Raw genomic sequence first — 18,079 nt, forward strand, 5'->3', positions numbered from 1 at the left:
AGAAACAAAAGCATTATGTACTCTTCCCGCCACCCTTACCTATCCCCATGAAAATAGGGCAAAACTACTAACTTAAGCCTAACAATTCAAAAAAAGTACGAAAACTAAATGAAATGATGAACATTACTTGACATCTATACGTAAGATGGTATATCAGTAGCTACTACATTAGAATTACCTGGAGTATTTCATAAACTACTGATGCTTAGGCCTTAACTCCAAAGATTCTGATTTAATTAGGGACCGAGGCAATGGATTTGTTTTTAAAAGCTCTCAAGGTGGTAAGAACCACTGACCTAGATAATGTCTTAATAAAACACTCTCATATTTTAGAGATAAGTATAATAAAATGAAAGAAGGTACAGTGACTTACTCTTGATCATAAGCAGTTTATCTTTGTGCAAATTTTAAAAACTAATGGTACCCTAAAAAAAGATTGCTCTGAATAAATGAGGGGAAAGGATGAGAGGAAAAAAGAGATGGAATGCCAGATGGAAGGTAATCTGGTTTCATTGTACTTACCATATAATCTACAATGTCTTCTGGTGCGTCACCATCAGCATCAAACTTGAAGGTGACCATCTTGTTGTTGTGTGTCTCCAACTGACACTCCACCATGTTGTCTCCAGATGTTGACACCTGGGCACAAACATTTCACCAATTTAAGAGTCAGTTATTATCTTCTATTTGCAAATGGACAAAGGAACGTCTAGATGAGTTAACACACAATATATGGAAAAACAGTTTAAATTGTTGAGATTCTAAGAAGGTTGTTTTTCCCTGTTGAAACACTGCCTTAACACCCATTCTATGACAAATAAAAGACTTAAATTAGCAAAATGTTAGAACTGTGATCCTGTGGAAAAGAAAAATTTAACTTTTATGAAAACACAAAGTCTGAAGAGTCACTGTATTTTGCCGAAATGCAAAGTTTATTTAGTCTTTCATTTCCAAAATTCTCTTAATCACACAAATTAGCACGTTAAGCAATAGAAAACACACTGCTAATGGAAATGTATACTGGTCCAACCTTTTTGGATGGCAATCTAGCAACGTGAATTTTAAAAATTGTTAAATCTTCATATATTTTCACTACTTTTATTGACTTAATTTAAATTGAAGTAAAATTAACAGTTATATTGGATTCAGGTGTACAACATACTGGTTTAACAATTCCACGCATTACTCAGTGCTTACCATGGTAAATGTAGTCACCATCTGTCACAAGACAACGTTATTACACTCTCATTGACTTTAGTCCCTTTGCTGTACATCATCCCTTACAACAACCTCTCCTCTGCCAACCATTTTTGTTCTCTGAATTTTTTTAAGTTTATTTATTTATTTTGAGAGAGAAAGAGAGAGAGAGAGAGCATATGGAAAGGGGGAAGGGGCAGAGAGAGACAGGGAGAGAGAGAGAATCCCAAGCAGGCTCCACACCACCAGTGCAGAGCCCGATGCGGGGCTTGAACTCACGAACTTCAAGATCATCACCTGAGCCAACATCAGATGCTTAACCCACTGAGCCACCCAGGCTCCCCTGTTCTCTCAGTTTAAGAGTTGTTTTCTGCTCGTCACTTTTTTACCTATTAATTCTACTTCTAGCAATGAATCATTAAAAAAAACAGGGATCTTAAAAAAAAAACAGGGATCTTTATACAGATCTGTGTTCAAGAGTGTTTGCTACAGAGAAAGAGACATGCACAGACATACAGACAAAAGGAGAGAGAAAGACAAAAAGAGAAGAAACAGACTGGCAGACAGAGATAGACTGATAGAAACAATTTAAATGAAGAATAACAGAAGTGATTATTAAAATGTTATATCTCTATACAAGGGACTATCTAAGGCAACAATTTAAAATATTATGTTACCGGGGCACCTGAGTGGCTCAGTGAGTTGAGCATCCAACTCTTGATTTCAGGTCAGGTCATAATCCCAGGGTCAATGGATCAAGCCCTACATTAGGCTCCAAGCTGAGCAAGAGCCAATTTAAAATTCTCTCTTTCCCTCTGCCCCTCTCCCCTGCTCGCTTGCTCTCTCTCTCTCTCTCTCTTTCTCTCACTGTAAAATAAGAAAAATATTTTAAATATTATGCTACTGAAAAATTACAAAGCGACACAGGAAAATGCGCATGATATATTAAGTTTTTAAAAATGGAGAATATGGGGCACCTGGGTGGCTCAGTCAGTTAAGCATCCAACTCTTGATTTTGGCTCAGATCATGATCTCATGGTTTGTGGGACCGAGCCCTGTAATGGGTTTTGCACTGACAAACCTGAGTCTGCTTGGGATTCTCTCTACTTGTCTGTCTCTCTCTCTCTCTCTCTCTCTCTCTCTCTCCCATAAATAAATAAATAAATAAATAAATAAATAAATAAATAAATAAAAATATGACTTCTCAAACTATTGCAAAAAATAGAAAAGGAAGGAAAACTTCCAAATTCATTTTATGAAACCAGCATTACAAAACCAGATAAAGACATACAAAAAAAGAACTACAAGCCAAAATCACTGATGAACATAGATGCAAAAGTACTCAACAAAATACTACCAAACTGAATCCAATAACACATTAAAAAAATCATTCACCACGATCAAGTGGAATTTTTCCTGGGATGCAAGGGTGGCTCAATATTTGCAAATATATCACTGTGATACATACATCAACATGAGAAACGATAAGAACCATATGATCATTTCAATAGATGCAAAAAAGCATATGACAAAGCACAACATCCTTTCATGATATAAATCCTCAAGAAACTAGGTTGAGAGGGAACGTACCTCAACATAATAAAGGCCATATATGAAAAATCCACAGATAACGTAATGTTCAATGGTGAAAACTGAAAACATTCCCCCTTAAGGTCAGGAAAAAGTCAAGGATGTCTACTCTCTCCACTTTTATTCAACATAGTACTGGAAATCCTAGCCTCAGCCATTAGACACAAAAAGAAATAAAAGGGATCCAAATTGGCAAGAAACAAATAACCTTCTGCAATTTGAAAATGACATGATACTCTATGTGAAAAACCACCAAAAAACTACTAAAACTAATAAATGAATTTACAAAGGTTGCAGGATACAAAATCAATGTATAGAAATCAGTTGCATTTCGGGGTGCCTGGGTGGCTCAAATGTTTAAACATCTGACTTCAGCTCAAGTCATGATCTCATGGCTTGTGAGTTTGAGGCCCCCGTTGGGCTCTGTGCTGGCAGCTCAGAGCCTGGAGCCTAATTTGAATTCTGTGTCTCCCTCTCTCTCTCTGCCTTTCCCCACTCGTGCTCTGTCTCTGTCTCTTTCTCTCAAAGAAATTGAAGACAATACAAACAAATGGAAAGATATTCCATGCTCAAGAATTTGAAGAACATATATTGTTAAAATGACATTATAACCCAAAGCAATCTACAGATTTAATGTAAACCTCACCAAAACATTTTTTTTTACCGAACTAGAAAAAAATATCCTAAAATTTGTATGCAACCACAAAGGACCCAGATTTGCCAAAACAATCTTCAAAAAGAAAAATAAAGCTATATGTATAACAATTCCAGACTTAAAGTTATACCACAAAGCTATCATAATGAAAAGAGTATGGTACTGGTGCAAAAACAGACACACAGATCAACAGAACAGGACTAAAGCCCAGAAATAAACCCACAATTACATGGTAATTTAATCTTCAACAAAAGAGACAAGAACACACAATTGGAAAAGGCTCCTTGAAAATTAGTGTTGGTAAAACTGGAGAGCTACATGCAAAAGAATGGAACTAGACCACTTTTGTACACTATACACAAAAATAAATGCAAAATAGATGAAAGAACTAAATGTGAGACTTGAAACCATTAAAGTCCTACAAGAGAACACAGGCAGTAATTTCTCTGACATTGGATATACCAATATTGTTCTAGATATGTCTGCCAAAGCAAGGGAAATATAAGCAGAAATGAACTATTGGGACTACAACAAACTAAAATGTTTCTGTACAACAAAGGAAACGATCAACAAAACTAAAAAACAATGTACTGAATGGGAGAAGATATTTACAAATGACCTATCCAATAAAAGGTTAGTATCCAAAATATATAAAGAATCAACAATAGCCAAACTATGGACAGAGCGCAAATATCCATCGACTAATGAATGGATAATGAATGCATAAAGAACATATGGTGTATACATGCATGGGCGCATGCGCGCGCGCACACACACACACACACACACACACACACACACACACACTGGAATATTACTCATGAATCAAAAAGAATGAAATCTTGCCATATGCAACAATGTGGATGGAGCTAGCATGTATAATGCTAAGCGAAATAAGTCACTCAGAGAAAGACAAATACCATACAATTTCATTTATATGTGAGATTTCAGAAACAAAAAGGATGAACATATGGCAAGGGGGGAAAGAGAAGAGAGGGAAAAAAACCACAAGAGACTCTTAATTCTAGAAAACAGACTATGGGTTGATGAAGGGAGGGGAGTGGGAGATGAGCTAGATGGGTGATGGGTACTAAGGAGGGCACTTGTGATCACTGTTTTTATTTTAATATCAAATTTATTGTCAAATTGGTTTCCATACAGCACCCAGTGCTCATCCCAACAGGTGCCCTCCTCAATGCACATCACCCACTTTCCCCTCCCTCCCACCCCCCATCAACCCTCAGTTTATTCTCAGTTTTTAACAGTCTCTTATGGTTTGCCTCCTTCCCTCACTGTAACTTTTTCTTCCCCCTTCCCCTGCCCCATGGTCTTCTGTTAAGTTTCTCAGGATCCACGTAAGTGTGAAAACATATGGTATCTGTCTTTCTCTGCATGACTTATTTCACTTAGCATCACACTCTCCAGTTCCATCCATGCGGCTAAAAAAGGCCATATTTCATTCTTTCTCATTGCCAAGTAGTATTCCATTATATATATAAACCACAACTTCTTTATCCATTCATCAGTTGATGGACATTTAGGTTCTTTCCATAATTTGGCTATTGTTGAAACTGCTGCTATAAACCTCGGGGTACAAGTGCCCCTATGCATCAGCACTCCTATATCTCTTGGATAAATACCTAGTAGTGCAATTGCTGGGTGGTAGGGTAGTTCTATTTTTAATTTCTTGAGGAACCTCCACATTGTTTTCCAGAGTGGCTGCATCAGTTTGCATTCCCACGAACAGGGCAAGAGGGTTCCTGTTTCTCCACATCCTCTCCAGCATCTATAGTCTCCTGATTTGTTCATTTTAGCCATTCAGGTTGGCGTGAGGTGATATCTGAGTGTGGTTTTGATTTGTATTTCCCTGACGAGGAGTGATGTTGAGCATCTTTTTATGCGCCTGTTGGCCATCTGGATGTCTTCTTTAGAGAAGTGTCTATTCACGTTTTCTGCCCATTTCTTCACTGGATTATTTGATTTTTGGGTGTGGAGTTTGGTGAGCTCTTTACAGATTTTGGATACTAGCTCTGTATGTGATATGTCATTTGCAAATATTTTTTCCCATTCTGTTGGTTGCCTTTTAGTTTTGTTGACTGTTTCCTTTGCAGTGAAGAAGCATTTTATCTTCATGAGGTCCCAATAGTTCATTTTTGCTTTTAATTCCCTTGCCTTTGGGGATGTGTCAAGTAAGAAATTGCTGCGGCTGAGGTCAGAGAGGTTTTTTCCCTGCTTTCTCCTCTAGGGTTTTGATGGTTTCCTGTCTCACATTCAGGTCCTTTATACATTTTGAGTTTATTTTTGTGAATGGTGTAAGAGAGTGGTCTAGTTTCATCGTTCTGCATGTTGCTGTCCAGTTCTCCCAGCACCATTGGTTAAAGCGACTTTTTTCCATCGGATATTCTTTCCTGCCTTGTCAAAGATTAGTTGGCCATACTTTTGTGGGCCCAATTCTGGAGTCTCTATTCTACTACATTGGTCTCAGTGTCTGTTTTTGTGCCAATACCATGCTGTCTTGATAATTACAGCTTTGTAGTAGAGGCTAAAGTCTGGGATTGTGATGCCTCCTGATTTGGTCTTCTTCAATATTACCCTGGCTATTCGGGGCCTTTTGTGGTTCCATACAAATTTTAGGATTGCTTGTTCTAGCTTTGAGAACAATGCCTGTGCAATTTTGATTGGGATTGCATTGAATGTATGGATAGCTTTGGTTAGAATTGACATTTTAACAATATTTATTCTTCCAATCCATGAGCACAGAATGTTTTTCCATTTCTTTATATCTTCTTCAATTTCCTTCCTAAGCTTTCAATAGTTTTCAGCATACAGATCTTTTGCATCTTTGGTTAGGTTTATTCCTAGGTATTTTATGCTTCTTGGTGCAATTGTGAATGGGATCAGTTTCTTTATTTGTCTTTCTGTTGCTTCATTATTAGTGTATAACAATGCAGCTGATTTCTGTACATTAATTTTGCATCCTGTGACTTTGCAAAATTCATGTATCAGTTCTAGCAGACTTTTGGTGGAGTCTATCAGGTTTTCCTAGTATAATATCATTTCATCTGCAAAAAGTGAAACCTTGATTTCATCTTTGCCAATTTTGATGCCTTTGATTTCCTTTTGTTGTCTGATTGCTGATGCTAGAACTTCCAACACTATGTTAAACAACAGCGGTGAGAGTTGGACATCCTGTCATGCTCCTGATCTCAGGGGGAAAGCTCTCAGTTTTTCCCCAGTGAGGATGATATTAGCTGTGGTCTTTTCACATAAATGGCTTTTATGATGTTTAAGTATGTTCCTTCTATCCCGAGTTTCTTGAGGGATTAAGAAAGGATGCTGAATTTTGTCAAATGCTTTTTCTGCATCTATTGACAGGATCATATGGTTCTTTTCTTTTGTTAATGTAATGTATCACATTGATTGATTTGTGAATATTGAACCAGCCCTGAAGCCCAGGAATGAATCCCACTTGATCATGGTGAATAATTCTTTTTATATGCTGTTGGATTTGATTTGCTAGTACCTTATTGAGAATTTTTGCATCCATATTCATCAGGGACATTGGCCTGTAGTTCTCTTTTTTTTTGCTGGGTCTCTGTCTGGTCTAGGAATCAAAGTAATGCTGGCTTCACAGAATGAGTCTGGAAGTTTTCCTTCCCCTTCTATTTTTTGGAACACCTTGAGAAAGAAAGGTATTATCTCTGCTTTAAATGTCTGGTAGAATTCCCCAGGGAAGCCATCTGGTCCTGGACTCTTATTTGCTGGGAGATTTTTGATAACTGATTCAATTTCCTCACTGGTTATGGGTCTGTTCAAATTTTCTATTTCTTCCTGTTTGAGTTTTGGAAGTGTGTGGGTGCTTAGGAATTTGTCCATGTCTTCCAGGTTGTCTAGTTTGTTGGCATATAATTTTTCATGGTATTCTCTGAAAATTGCTTGTATTTCTGACGGATTGATTGTAATAATTCCATTTTCATTTATGATTTTATCTATTTGGGCCATCTCCCTTTTCTTTTTGAGAAGCCTGGCTAGCGGTTTATCAATTTTGTTTATTTTTCCAAAAAAACAACTCTTGGATTCATTGATCTGCTCTAATCTTTTTTTAGATTCTATACTAAATAAATACTGCTTATTTCTGGTCTGATTTTTATTATTTCTCTTCTGCTGACTTTGGGGTGTCTTTGCTGTTCTGCTTCTATTTCCTTTAGGTGTGCTGTTAGATTTTGTATTTGGGATTTATCTTGTTTCTTGAGATAGGCCTGCATTGCAATGTAGTTTCCTCTCAGGACTGCTTTTGCTGCATCCCAAAACGTGTGGATTGTTGTATTTTCATTTTCATTTGTTTCCATAATTCTTTAATTTCTTCTCGAATTGCCTGGTTGATCCATTCATTCTTTAGTAGGGTGTTCTTTAACCTCCATGCTTTTGGAGGTTTCCCAGAGGTTTTCCCGTGCTTGATTTCAAGCTTCATAGCATTGTGGTCTGAAAGTATGCATGGTATGATCTCAATTCTTGTATACTTACAAAGGGCTGGTTTGTGACACAGTATGTGATTGAACTTGGAGAATGTTCCATGTGCACTCGAGAAGAAAGTATATTCTGTTGCTTTGGGATGCAGAGTTCTAAATATATCTGTCAAGTCCATCTGATCCAATGTATCATTCAGGGCCCTTGTTTCTTTATTTATTCTCTGTCTACATGTTCTATCCATTGCTGTAAAGGGGTTAAAGTCCCCTGAAATTACCACATTCTTATCAATAAGTTTGCTTATGTTTGTGATTAACTGTTATACATATTTGGGGGCTCCTGTATTCGGCGCATAGACATTTATTTTTCTTAGCTCTTCCTGATGGATAGACCCTGTAACTATGATATAATGCCCTTCTTCATCTCCTGTTACAACCTTTAATTTAAAGTCTAGTTTGCCTGATATAAGTATGGCTACTCCAGCTTTCTTTTGATTTCCCGTTGCATGATAGATAGTTCTCCATGCCCTCACTTTCAATCTGAAGGTGTCCTCCGGTCTAAAATGAGTCTCTTGGACCCAGTAAAAAAAGAGAACTACAGGCCAATATCCCTGATGAATATGGATGCAAAAATTCTCAATAAGATACTAGCAAATCGAATTCAACGGCATATAAAAAGAATTATTCACCATGATCAAGTGGGATTCATTCCTGGGATGCAGGGCTGGTTCAACATTCGCAAATCAATCAATGTGATACATCACATTAACAAAAAAAAAAAGAGAAGAACCATATGATCCTGTCAATCGATGCAGAAAAGGCCTTTGACAAAATCCAGCACCCTTTCTTAATAAAAACCCTTGAGAAAGTCGGGATAGAAGGAACATACTTAAAGATCATAAAAGCCATTTATGAAAAGCCCACAGCTAACATCATCCTCAACGGGGAAAAACTGAGAGCTTTTTCCCTGAGATCAGGAACACGACAGGGATGTCCACTCTCACCTCTGTTGTTTAACATAGTGTTGGAAGTTCTAGCATCAGCAATCAGACAACAAAAGGAAATCAAAGGCATCAAAATTGGCAAAGATGAAGTCAAGCTTTCGCTTTTTGCAGATGACATGATATTATACATGGAAAATCCGATAGACTCCACCAAAAGTCTGCTAGAACTGATACATGAATTCAGCAAAGTTGCAGGATACAAAATCAATGTCCAGAAATCAGTTGCATTCTTATACACTAACAATGAAGCAACAGAAAGACAAATAAAGAAAATGATCCCATTCACAATTGCACCAAGAAGCATAAAATACCTAGGAATAAATCTAACCAAAGATGTAAAAGATCTGTATGCTGAAAACTATAGAAAGCTTATGAAGGTAGTTGAAGAAGATTTAAAGAAATGGAAAGACATTCCCTGCTCATGGATTGGAAGAATAAATATTGTCAAAATGTCAATACTACCCAAAGCTATCTACACATTCAATGCAATCCCAATCAAAATTGCACAGGCATTCTTCTCGAAACTAGAACAAGCCATCCTAAAATTCATATGGAACCACAAAAGGCCCCGAATAGCCAAAGTAATTTTGAAGAAGAAGACCAAAGCAGGAGGCATCACAATCCCAGACTTTAGCCTCTACTACAAAGCTGTCATCATCAAGACATCATGGTATTGGCACAAAAACAGACACATAGACCAATGGAATAGAATAGAAACCCCAGAACTAGACCCACAAACGTATGGCCAACTCATCTTTGACAAAGCAGGAAAGAACATCCAAGGGAAAAAAGTCTCTTTAACAAATGGTGCTGGGAGAAATGGACAGCAACATGCAGCAGGTTGAAACTAGACCACTTTCTCACATCATTCACAAAAATAAACTCAAAATGGATTAAGGACCTGAATGTGAGACAGGAAACCATCAAAACCCTAGAGGAGAAAGCAGGAAAAGACCTCTCTGACCTCAGCCGTCGCAATCTCTTACTTGACACATCCCCAAAGGCAAGGGAATTAAAAGCAAAAGTGAATTACTGGGACCTTATGAAGATAAAAAGCTTCTGCACAGCAAAGGAAACAACCAACAAAACTAAAAGGCAACCAACGGAATGGGAAAAGATACTTGCAAATGACATATCGGACAAAGGGCTAGTATCCAAAATCTATAAAGAGCTCACCAACTCCACACCCGAAAAACAAATAACCCAGTGAAGAAATGGGCAGAAAACGTGAATAGACACTTCTCTAAAGAAGACATCCAGATGGCCAACAGGCACACGAAAAGATATTCAACGTTGCTCCTTATCAGGGAAATACAAATCAAAACCACACTCAGATATCACCTCACGCCAGTCAGAGTGGCCAAAATGAACACATCAGGAGACTATAGATGCTGGAGAGGATGTGGAGAAACGGGAACCCTCTGGAAAGCAGTGTGGAGGTTCCTCAGAAATTTAAAAATAGACCTACCCTAAGACCCAGCAATAGCACTGCTAGGAATTTACCCAAGGGATACACGAGTACTGATGCATAGGGGCACTTGTACCCCAATGTTTATAGCAGCACTCTCAACAATAGCCAAATTGTGGAAAGAGCCTAAATGTCCATCAACTGATGAATGGATAAAGAAATTGTGGTTTATATACACAATGGAGTACTACGTGGCAATGAGAAAGGATGAAATATGGCCTTTTGTAGCAACGTGGATGGAACTGGAGAGTGTGATGCTAAGTGAAATAAGCCATACAGAGAAAGACAGATACCATATGGTTTTCACTCTTATGTGTATCTTGAGAAACTTAACAGAAACCCATGGGGGAGGGGAAGGGAAAAAAAAAAGATGTTAGAGTGGGAGAGAGCCAAAGCATAAGAGACTGTTAAAAACTGAGAACAAACTGAGGGTTAATGGGGGGTGGGAGGGAGGAAAGGGTGGGTGATGGGTATTGAGGAGGGCACCTTTTGGGATGAGCACTGGGTGTTGTATGGAAACCAATTTGACAATAAATTTCATATATTGAAAATAAATAAATAAATAAAATGAGTCTCTTGTAGACAGCAAATGGATGGGTCATGTGTTTTTATCCATTCTGATACTCTATGCCTTTTGGTTGGAGCATTTAGTCCATTTGCATTCAGTGTTATTATAGAAAGATATTGTGTTAGAGTCATTGTGATGTCTACAGGTTCCATGCTTGTAGTGATGTCTCTGGCACTTTGTGGTCCTTGCAACATTTCACTCACAGAGTCCCCCTGAGGATCTCTTGTAGGGCTGGTTTAGTGGTGATGAATTCCTTCAGTTTTTGTTTGTTAGGGAAAATCTTTATCTCTCCTTCTATTCTGAATGACAGACTTGCTGGATAAAGGATTCTTGGCTGCATATTTTTTCTGTTCATTACACTGAAGATTTCCTGCCATTCCTTTCTGGCCTGCCAAGTTTCAGTAGATAGGTCTGCTACTACCCTTATGTGTCTACCTTTGTATGTTGGGGCCAATTTATCCCTAGCTGCTTTCAGAATTCTCTCTTTATTCTTGTATTTTGCCAGTTTCACTATGATATGTCATGTAGAAGATCGTTTCATGTTATATCTGAAGGGAGTTCTCTGTGTCTCTTGGATTTCAATGCCTATTTCCTTCCCCAGATCAGGGAAGTTCTCAGCTATGATTTGTTCAAGTACACCTTCAGCCCCTTTCTCTCTCTCTTCTTCTTCTGGAATTCCTATGATGCAGATATTGTTCCATTTGATTGCATCACTTAGTTCTCTAATTCTCCTCTCATACTCCTGGATTTTTTTATCTCTCTTTTTCTCAGCTTCTTTTTCCATAATTTCATCTTCTAATTTACCTATCTCTCGTCTGCCTCTTCAATCCGTGCTGTGGCCACCTCCATTTTATTTTGCACCTCATTTATACCATTTTTTACCACCTCATGACTCTTTTATAGTCCCTTGATCTCTGCAGCAATAGATTCTGTTGTCCTCTATGCTTTTTTCAAGCCCAGCGATTAATTTTATGACTATTATTCCAAATTCTTGTTCTGTTATATTGCTTAAATAGGTTTTGATCAATTCATTAGCTGTTGCTACTTCCTGGCATTTTTTTGAGGAGAATTCTTCCGTTTCATTGTAATTTGGGTAGTTTTCTATCCTTTGTTTGTTTTAATTTGTTTAATGTTTTTATTTTTGAGACAGAGAGAGACAGAGCATGAGCAGGGGAGGGGCAGAGACAGAGGGAGACACAGAATCCAAAGCAGGCTCCAGGCTCTGAGCTGTCAGCACAGAGTCTGATGCGGGCCCAAACTCATGGACTGTGAGATCATGACCTGAGCCAAAGCAGACACCCAACCGACCGATCCACCCAGGCGCCCCAAGTCCTTTATGCATTTTAAAAGCTTGTGTGCTCTGCACCTGCAAACACTGCTATATTAAAGGAGCGTTATACACTGTCCAGGGCCTGACCCTTCAGGAGGTGTTTAATCGGGGATTGTTACTTGCTCTCTGTTGTTGTGACTTTCGTTATTTTATTACCCTACTCGTAGTAATATTTTGTACCCTCCACCAGTTTTGTTCCTTGGAGTAGCCCTGTAAAGGAAAACAGACAGACAAACAGGAGACAAAAACATGCAAACACACTAGCAAATAACGCAAACAAATAAACAAAAACAAAAACCTAACGGCTAAAAACCAAAACCCAAAAACACAGACTACAAGTAAAGAAGAGGTTGGAGGAGGTGCTGAGGGAAGAGCACATCCAAAGAGAAATGACAATAGTGGGGTGGGGGATAAACGTTGATTGGGCAGTTGATTAGTCAGAGAGACTAAAAGGCTTAATCCAGAGAGAAAGGAAAATAAAGAAGGAGGTGGGGAAAATGAAACAAAGATAAAATTACCCATAAAGAGAAACTATATGGCTTGACTATTCCAGAGAGAGAGAAAGGAGTGTAAAGAAGGACAGTGTAAAGAAGAACATGCATCAAGATGCATTAAATATGCCTGTTCAGACAGACCAAAAACCAGAGTAACCAGCCAAGGAGAGGGAAGAGATAAGGAGGAGAAATGGCGGGGGGGCGGGCGGCAGCGGACGAAGGCAGGTTCTATGCTATCATGGAGCCCTCCAGGGAGGGAACCGCTTTCTCAAGCTGCAGACTGAGCCTGTGACCTACAATCGCACCCAGGCGTGGCTCCCCTCCTCCCCAGCTGTGGGAACAGGGAGCTGGCCCCAGTCCGAAGAAAGCCCCGCAGTTAGAGATTGGATCCCTCTCCGTCTCAGTCCGAGGTCTTTCTCGAGCACTGGGTTTTGTATGTAAGTAATCAATCACAAAATTCCATTCCTGAAACCAATACTGCACTGCACTGAATGTTAACTAAAATTTAAGTATAAAAAAAATTTAAAAACATCAATATTTACATAAATCATTATGTTGTACACCTTTAACGTTTATAATGTTATATGTCAATTATATCTCATAAAACTTAAAAAAATAAAAAATTAAAAAAAACAAAATATATGAAAAACTTCTAAAACTCAACACAAAAATATAAGCCCATTACAGAATGGTCAGAAGAGAGTCAGAGCTTGGGAAGACGGTGGAGTAGGAGGATGCAGAGCTCAACCCTTCCTACATTTTCAACTAGATATCATCCACACCCAAGTCAATAAACTGGAGAGTGATCCAAAGACAGGCAAAACAAACTCCACAACTAGAGATGAAGCTGCATTTGAAAAGTTAAGAAGGTCAGAGGCCAAAGAGGCTGCCCACAAAAGGAATAAAGTTATGTGCATAAACAGAGCAGAGAAACTGACCCTCACACCAGGGAGTTCACAGGAGGAATACTGATCCCCATAAAGTTTGGCTCTAAGAACCAGAGGGGCAGGGGCACCTGGGTGGCAAAGTCTGTTGAGCACCGGACTCTCAATTTCAGCTCAGGTTATATTCCCAGGGGCATGGGATCAAGGCATGCAACAGGCTCCACACTGAGCACAGAGTCTGCTTAAGATATTCTCTCTCTCTTGGGGCGCCTGGGTGGCGCAGTCGGTTAAGCGTCGGACTTCAGCCAGGTCACGATCTCGCGGTCTGTGAGTTCGAGCCCCGCGTCGGGCTCTGGGCTGATGGCTCGGAGCCTGGAGCCTGTTTCCGATTCTGTGTCTCCCTCTCTCTCTGCCCCTCCCCCGTTCATGCTCTGTCTCTCTCTGTCCCAAAAATAAATAAACGTTGAAAAAAAAAAATTTAAAAAAAAAAAAAAAGATATTCTCTCTCTCTCTCCATCTGCCCTGTTCGCGTTCTCTCTCTTAAACAACCACACACACACACACACACACACACACACACACACACACACACACAAGAGGGACTACATTCTATGAGTTTGTAAAACCAGTGGGGCTTACAACCTGGAGCTTTACAGGTCAGCTGACTCAGCACTGGGCAAGCCAGGTGGGTGAATGACAGGTGGGTTGCCACCCTTAAAGAGACAGCAAACTGCAGAGAGGCAACATAAAAATGGCAGCTTATATAAAGCTGGGGGAAACAGGAGTCAGATCTGTTCATACTGATTTTGGACTGTATTGGGGACTTTTCCTAAAATGAGGGAGCTGGCACATGCCAGTTTTGTCCCCTGCCCATAGCATAAGCACAGAGACACCTGCAGAAGGCGAGACTGCACAGACGCTTGCTACCTAACCCACCAGCAGTATTCCACACCCGTGAGTTCTGCTGAGGATTGCCTACTCCAAGCCTGCAAGCTTTGGCCCTATACTCAAGACAAATTATGTTAAAGACACACAGGTACCCTGCCTAGCAATAGGTGCACAGCTGCCAAAGGGCAACAGGCATGTCAGCAGCACCATATCCAGCTATGCACACCCACCACCCTCGTGTATCCTGCCCAACTGCGATCCCCAGCCACCATCGCACATTGAGCCCAAACTCATGGCCTGGCCTCGATGGCACATAGTCCCCAGGGGTTGTGGGAGGGGGGATGGGCTAAATGGGTAAGGGGCATTAAGGAATCTAGTGAAATCATTGCTTCACTATATACTAACTAGTTTGGATGTAAATTTTAAAAAATAAAAAATAAAGTTAAAAAAATAAAAATTAAAAAAAAAAGTACGGGGAAACAAATGAAAATGAAAACACAATGATCCAAAACCTCTGGGATGTAGCAAAAGTGGTTCTAAGAGGGAATTTACAACAATACAGGTCTACCTCAAGAAGGAAGGAATATCTCAAATAAACAACCTGACCATGCACCTAAAGGAGGTAGAAAAAGTACAACAGTCAAAACCTAAAACCAGAAGAAAAATGGAAATAACAAAGATGGGATTAGAAATAAAAGATATAGAAACTAAAAACAAAACATAGCAAAGCAAAACAAAACAAAACAAAACAAAACAAACAATAGAACAGATCAATGACACCAGGAGCTGGTTCTTTGAAAAAAATTATAAAATTGTTAAACCTCTAGTCAGACTTGTCAAGAAAAAAGAGAAAGGGCTCAAATAAATAAAATCACAAATGAGAAAAGAGAAATAACAACCAACATCAAACATATAATCACAAGAGAATACTATGAAAAACTATATGCCAACAAATTGGATAATCTAGAAGAAATGGATAAATTCCTAGAAACATATAAACTACCGAAACTGAAACAGAAGGAAATCGAAAATTTGAACAGAGACAACCAGCAAAGAAATTGAGTCAGTAATCAAAAAATTCCCAACAAACAAAAGTTAGGGACCAGATGGCTTCACAGGTGAATTTTAACAAAATTTAAAGAGTTAATACCTATTCTTCTCAAACTATTCCAAAAAAATAGAAAAGGAAGCAAAACTTCCAAATCCACTCTATGAGGCCAGCATTACTCTGATACAAAATCCAGATAAAGACACCAGTCAAAAAGAGAACTACAGGCCAATATCCCTGATGAACATAGATGCAAATAATCAATTTTGAAAAGGAAAAGCAAAGTTGAAGACGTCACAATTCTGGATTTCAAGTTATACTCCCAAGCTATAGTAATCAAACAGTATGGTACGGGCACAAAGAGACACAAAAACCAATGAAAAGAAATAGAAGATGCAGAATAAACCCACAACTTCAGGGTTAATTAATCTTTGACAAAGCAGGAAACAATATGCAATGGTAAAAGGACAGTCCATTCAACAAATGGTGTTGGAAAAACTGGACAGCAACATGCAAAAGAATGAAATTCCACCTCTTTCTTATACCATACACATAAATAAGTTCAAAATGGATTAAAGATCTGAATGTGAGACCTGAAACTGTAAAATTCCTAGAAGAGAACACAGGCATTAACTTCTTTGAAATCAGCAGTAGCAAATTCTTTCTATTTATATCTCCTGAGGAAAAGGAAACAAAAGCAAAAATGATCTACTGGGATGACATCAAAATAAAAAGCTTCTGCACATCAAAGGAAACAACTAAAAAAACTAAAAGGCAGGGCACCTGGGTGGCTTGGTCGGTTAAGTGTCCGACTTCGGCTCAGGTCATGATCTCACGGTCCGTGAGTTCGAGCCCCGCGTCGGGCTCTGTGCTGGCAGCTCGGAGCCTGGAGCCTGTTTCGGATTCTGTGTCTCCCTCTCTCTCTGCCCCTCCCCTGTTCATGCTCTGTCTCTCTCTGTCTCAAAAATAAATAAACATTAAAAAAAAGAAAAAAAAACTAAAAGGCAACCTATGGAATGGGAGAAGATACTTGCAAATTACATATCCAATAAAGGGCTAGTATGCAAAATATATAAAGAATTTATAAAACTCAACATACAAAAACAAATAATCGAATTAAAAAGTTGTCAGAAGACTTAAACAGACATTTCTCCAAAGAAGATACTCAGGCCAAAAGACACATGAAAATGCTCATCATCACTTATCATCATGGCATTGCAAATCAAAACTATAATGAGATATCACCTCACACCTGTCACAATGACTAAAATCAACAACACAAGTAACAACAGGTGTTTATGAGGATGTGTAGAAAAGGGAACCCTCATGCACTGTTGCTGAAAATGCAAACTGGTATAGCCACTGTGGAAGACAGTATGGAGGTTCCTCAAAATGTTAAAAACAAAAGTACCCTATGATTCAGTAATCACACTACTAGGTGTTTACATTAAGGATACATAAACACTAATTCAAAGGGATACATGCACCCCTATGTTAATAGCAGCATTTACAGTAGCCAAGATATGGAAGCAGTACAAATGTCCATCGATTGATGAACGGATAAAGAAGATATGGGGTGCCTGGGTGGCTCAGTTGGTTAAGCGTCTGACTTTGGCTTAGGTCATGATCTCACAGTTCATGAGTTTGAACCTCTGTGCTGACAGCAGACATCCCACTTTGGATCCTCTGTCCCCGTCTCTCCACCCCTCCCCCAATCATGTACATGTACTCTCTCTCTTAAAAATAAACATTAAAAAAATTTTTTAAAAAGATATGGTTGGGGTGCCTGGGTGGCTCAGTCAGTTGAGTGTCCGACTTCAGCTCAGGTCATGATCTTGCAGTCTGTGGGTTTGAGCCCCACATCAGGCTCTGTGCTGACAGCTCAGACCCTGGAGCCTGCTTCAGATTCTGTGTCTCCCCCTCTCGCTGCCCCTCCTCCCTCTCATGCTCTGTCTCTGTCTCTTTGTCTCACAAATAAATAAACATTAAAAAAAATTGAAAGATATGGTATATACATACAAAGTAGGTTACTCAGACATAAAAAAGAATGAAATCTTGTCATTTGCAACAAAATGGATGTAGTTCAACAATATAATGCTAAGTGCAATAAGTCAGTCAGAGAAAGACAAATACCATAAGATTTTACTCATATATAGGATTTAAGAAACAAAACAAATAAGCAGAAGATTAAAATAAAAGAGAGAAGGAGAGAGAGACACTCAAGAAACAGACTCCTAACTATAGAGAAACTGATGATCACCAGAGGGCATGTGCATGGGGGATGGATAAAATAAGTGATGGGTATTAAAGAGTACACTTATGATGAGCACTAAGTGATATATATGATTTTTGAGTAACTATATTGTACAACTGAAACTAATATAACATTGTATGTTAACTATACTAGAATTAAAATTAAAAACTTAATGAAATTAAAATATATGTGTGTGTGTTCAGCAAAAAAAAAGGAAGAATATGAAATTATAC

The 18,079-nt window shown here is 38.8% G+C and overlaps 1 protein-coding gene across 1 annotated transcript in view; it reads right to left on the reverse strand.

The window, feature by feature from the left end:
* The window catches only part of WNK3 (WNK lysine deficient protein kinase 3), a 150,705-nt gene that overhangs the window by 29,131 nt on the left and 103,495 nt on the right, over positions 1-18,079 (reverse strand). The window contains exon 12 of the mRNA XM_032592193.1: positions 523-639. Within this exon, the coding sequence (XP_032448084.1) occupies positions 523-639 (117 nt within the window). The remainder of the gene's footprint in view (positions 1-522; positions 640-18,079) is intronic.

The sequence above is a fragment of the Lynx canadensis genome, chromosome X, assembly GCF_007474595.2.
Source record: "Lynx canadensis isolate LIC74 chromosome X, mLynCan4.pri.v2, whole genome shotgun sequence".
NCBI lineage: Eukaryota > Metazoa > Chordata > Mammalia > Carnivora > Felidae > Lynx > Lynx canadensis.